Source organism: Octopus bimaculoides, chromosome 9 (assembly GCF_001194135.2).
Source record: "Octopus bimaculoides isolate UCB-OBI-ISO-001 chromosome 9, ASM119413v2, whole genome shotgun sequence".
NCBI classification, from domain to species: domain Eukaryota; kingdom Metazoa; phylum Mollusca; class Cephalopoda; order Octopoda; family Octopodidae; genus Octopus; species Octopus bimaculoides.
In genome coordinates, this window is record NC_068989.1 from 76,374,459 (window position 1) to 76,378,378 (window position 3,920).

A 3,920-nucleotide genomic window follows, 5' to 3' on the forward strand; every position below is an offset into this window, starting at 1 on the left:
ATATATATATATATATATAAGTTTGGTGCAAATTTTAAGGTCTCTATTAAAAATGAAAGTGTCCATGATTCAGGCAATATCTATTCGTTAATATGATTTCCATTGTTTTCTAGAACTTCATTCCATTACTCAACAAGTTTATAAAAGCCACGCATGTAAAATTGATTAGGTCTTGACGCGTGATATGAATCCAACTCATTTTGAACCCCTCTTCTCTTTATGTCATCCTAAGACCATTGAAATGGTTCTGTAGTCCCCGAAACAAGTGACAATCAGATGGAGCAAGGTTTGGAGAATATGGAGGATGAAGCAATATTTCCCGACCAAGCCCTTCCAATAGATCTTTGGTGAGTCGAGCTGTTTGAGGACTAGCATTAACATGATGGAAGATGACACATTTTCTGTTGACTAAGCAGAGTTGCTTTCTGTTCAAAGCAGCCTTCAAATGAGGAAATTGATCACAGTAGAGATTAGTAGTATTTGTTTGATTGTTGTCTAACAGTTCGTAATGGACGATTCCTTCAATATCCCATAATGCAGTCAACATGATCTTTCTTGGATGAAGTCCTCCTCTTGGTTGTTGAACAAATCCTCCTGCTCCACTGATCCACGATTCGCGGCGTTTAAAGTTATTATAAAGAATCCATTTCTCATCACCTGTAACAAGCCTTTCTAAACATGGTTCCTTAAAGTGTCGTGAAAACAATCGCTGACAACAAACAACACGCTGTTGCAGATTCTCTGGAGACAGTTCGTGCGGAATCCATTTTCAGACCACTGAAACCTTTCCGATTCTTTTCATTTGTTGTAGCTCAGTTGTATGGGATACGTTAAACAGTTCTGCGAATTCTCTGCAAGTAGCGGTTGAATTTTCTGTGACAACAGCTTCCAACTCTTCAGAATCAAGTTGTTTTCTACGACCATCTTTTGGCTCATCTTTCAAACCATTTCCTGCAATGTATTTCACTCACTACATCATCCCATAAGCTCTCTGAAGGGACTTTGCTGTTGTGCTTGCATTGACATCTTTATGAAATTCATAGAGTAAAACATGTCTAATGTAATCTTTAGACGGGAAGAACATGAATGCAAATATAGCAGAATGGAAATTTCTCAATATATATCGACAGAAATCTATTCTTTTGTTTAAATGTATAAATACTTCAACAGAATTTTATAGTTTTGGTTTTTGAAATAAAAGGATTCCATCTTTTGACTCCATTGATATAGGAGATGTTAGTCTGTATTTCCTGTCACGAAATTTCACTTCTTTGATCAGCTGAACTGCTTGCTAATTGAAATAGCGCTTAAGTGTCTAAGTATTCTACAAACAGGCCTACCCTAAACAGAATCCTGAGGCAGAATCAAAGTGAGACAATATATAACAAAGTTGGATCTGTGGGATACATATACAATCCATTCGACTGGCTGTCAATTCCCGCCAGTTTCTGTTACAATGCAATAGTAAACCTCCCTTGCACGTGATTGCAAAGTGAACTAGTAAACAATTCAGCTACACTGCGTCAAAGAAAAATAACTATAAGTTGACTAATAAACTTCAACTAATTAATTCTCAAATGTGTCATTTTATGTTGCTAATGTTATTTTTGTTGATACTTTAAGGTTCGTCAGTTACACCCGGAAAAATATCTGCCTATGTTATTGTCCCTTTGATCCTGTTAGGGGCAGGTGTAGCAGCTTTCATTTTCTTGAAGCGGTGAGTATCTGTTTCGCCTCAATATTAACATGATGAACCAATAATACCTATAACTTTTATATACGCCAGTATTAATTTCTACTTGTATAATAAATTTTCCTCTTAATGATTGAGTTCTAACGGCAACACATGCATTAAGTTTTGTAGAAGCTAGACTTTACATTGGTGCCACAGAATCAGGTGTTTTTACATTCACAGATGGATGATGCAGCTTCGAACTCACGTCCAAGATTAATCTAGCTTACAGTGCAGGATTTACACGTATACTTACAAAGTAGATATTCAAAATATAAATTTACCTATTTTCCCGTACAACCGTAGATGGAGAAAATAATGATTAATAATTTTAATCAATTTTCAGCTATTTTGGGTGTCTCATTAGAGCCACTTGACCAATGCCAGCGAAACAAGTAGGAAAACGCTTATATACATATCAAATGAAATTGTTTTAGAGACCTGGGGCTACTAGTTTGCATACTATACGAGTGTAACTCTAATATGCAAAATAATGACTCATTCAAACATTATATTGTATTCCCCGTCCCTACAGCAGTGAACAGTACACTTAATTTATGTTACGTACTTGCAGCTATATAATTGACTGAAACAATGAATTATATTGCATCTATTGATCGATGAAAATCAAAATACACAACACGAATTGGAACTTGACATCCAAGTGATCAAATCAGAGACATTAAAAACATATAATCGGTATATTAATTTTCAAGCATCATATTGTCTTAATTTCATCTCAGTCTTTACGAACAGAATGATTGAAAAAATTCCGGAGTCGCACGATTTGCAAAGAGATAAAAAAAGAGCTCTGAAATTGCATTCGATCATCTTTTCTCGGCACTGATATGCCTTTCGTAATAAGTCTCCTTTCATACAATGTGAATTCTTCTTCATCGAAGAGAGTCATCTCTTCAGAGGAGACATACCTCTCTTCGCATATTTTGATTGCTTTATAAATTATCACGATTGTATTTCGAGGAATACTTGTTTCACATTTTCGGACAATTTTAGCTGTGTCCTTTAGCGTCAATTTAGACCACATCCCTACAAGTGGGTGGGGTGGTACTGAAGTAAAGGGGGTACGATTATTCCGTGTGATGCGCTTCTTGCTGTTGTTGTTGTTGTTGTTGTTGTTACTGTTGCGTAGTAGGTCTCTCTACCTATTTGCTCTTCACTGTCATCACCAGTTGTGAATGGGAGGAGTTTCTGAGGTATTTGACAACTTCTGGAAGTGAGGACGTGGCAATATTTTTCCATCTTACTATTTACAGGCGTCGAGCTGAAAAGAATCCACATTGCCTCCTTGAGAATGATGACAAATATTCCGTGGACATTTCCTACCGGATTCTCTGCCAAGACTCTTCAAAAGATATGATTGACGGTACTGAAAACCCTATAGAAAACCAGAATAGTACCCATGCCAGTTAGACCAAACATGTCATCTCTTTCTTTTTTTCTTACAAAAATATAAAACAAAACCAAAAAAAAAAATCAAATATTTCATTCACATCATCTGTTTTCATTCGAATAAAACAAAAAATAAAAAAAGATTTCATTCTGTGCATTTTAAGTTCTTTGGTATTTTCTGGCTGGGTAAAATATTTTTTATCAAAAATATGATTCGTTAATTAATACATAATGTAATTAATTAGATGATTTGAATTTGTTTCTACACAGATACACCTAACAATTCTTTATCGATACTCTTTAGCTTTATTCCATATTACTCAAGATTAGAGAACCTACGAAAGATCATACATTTCAGCGATGCGTATATAAGATATATATATATATAAGATATATATATTTGATGTATATAAGATAGAACAATATACGCGTATCTATTGCTTGCTTCGGAAGGATTACTCTCCATTGTGCTCTTTTCTCGTTCTCCATCACAGTATTCTTTAAATAATTATTACTAACGACATATATAAAGCTACACTGTTGCATAAGAAGTAGTATACGTTTGATTAAATCTATCCCAGCACATTGTGACCAGATTGCGGATTTTTTTTACTGTTTTCGATTGCAACCATATTCACTTACAACCACTCCAGGTTGTACTGTGCTTGTTCTTACGTCATGGACTTAAACATTTCCCTGCTTAGTACCACATCTGTACCTTGGTGTCTTTAGAGTTATACGATGAATTTGGCGAAATTGTTACAGCGTCATACATTTC

At 35.2% G+C, this 3,920-nt stretch overlaps 1 protein-coding gene across 1 annotated transcript in view; it reads left to right on the top strand.

Annotated features, from left to right (window-relative positions):
• Window positions 1-3,306, top strand: part of LOC106868258 (low-density lipoprotein receptor-related protein 5) — a 91,783-nt gene extending 88,477 nt beyond the window's left edge. Inside the window, exons 20-21 of the mRNA XM_014913433.2 lie at window positions 1,624-1,717; window positions 3,007-3,306. Of these exons, the coding sequence (XP_014768919.1) occupies window positions 1,624-1,717; window positions 3,007-3,163 (251 nt within the window). The 3' untranslated portion in view covers window positions 3,164-3,306. The remainder of the gene's footprint in view (window positions 1-1,623; window positions 1,718-3,006) is intronic.
• The last annotated feature ends 614 nt before the right edge of the window (window positions 3,307-3,920 follow it).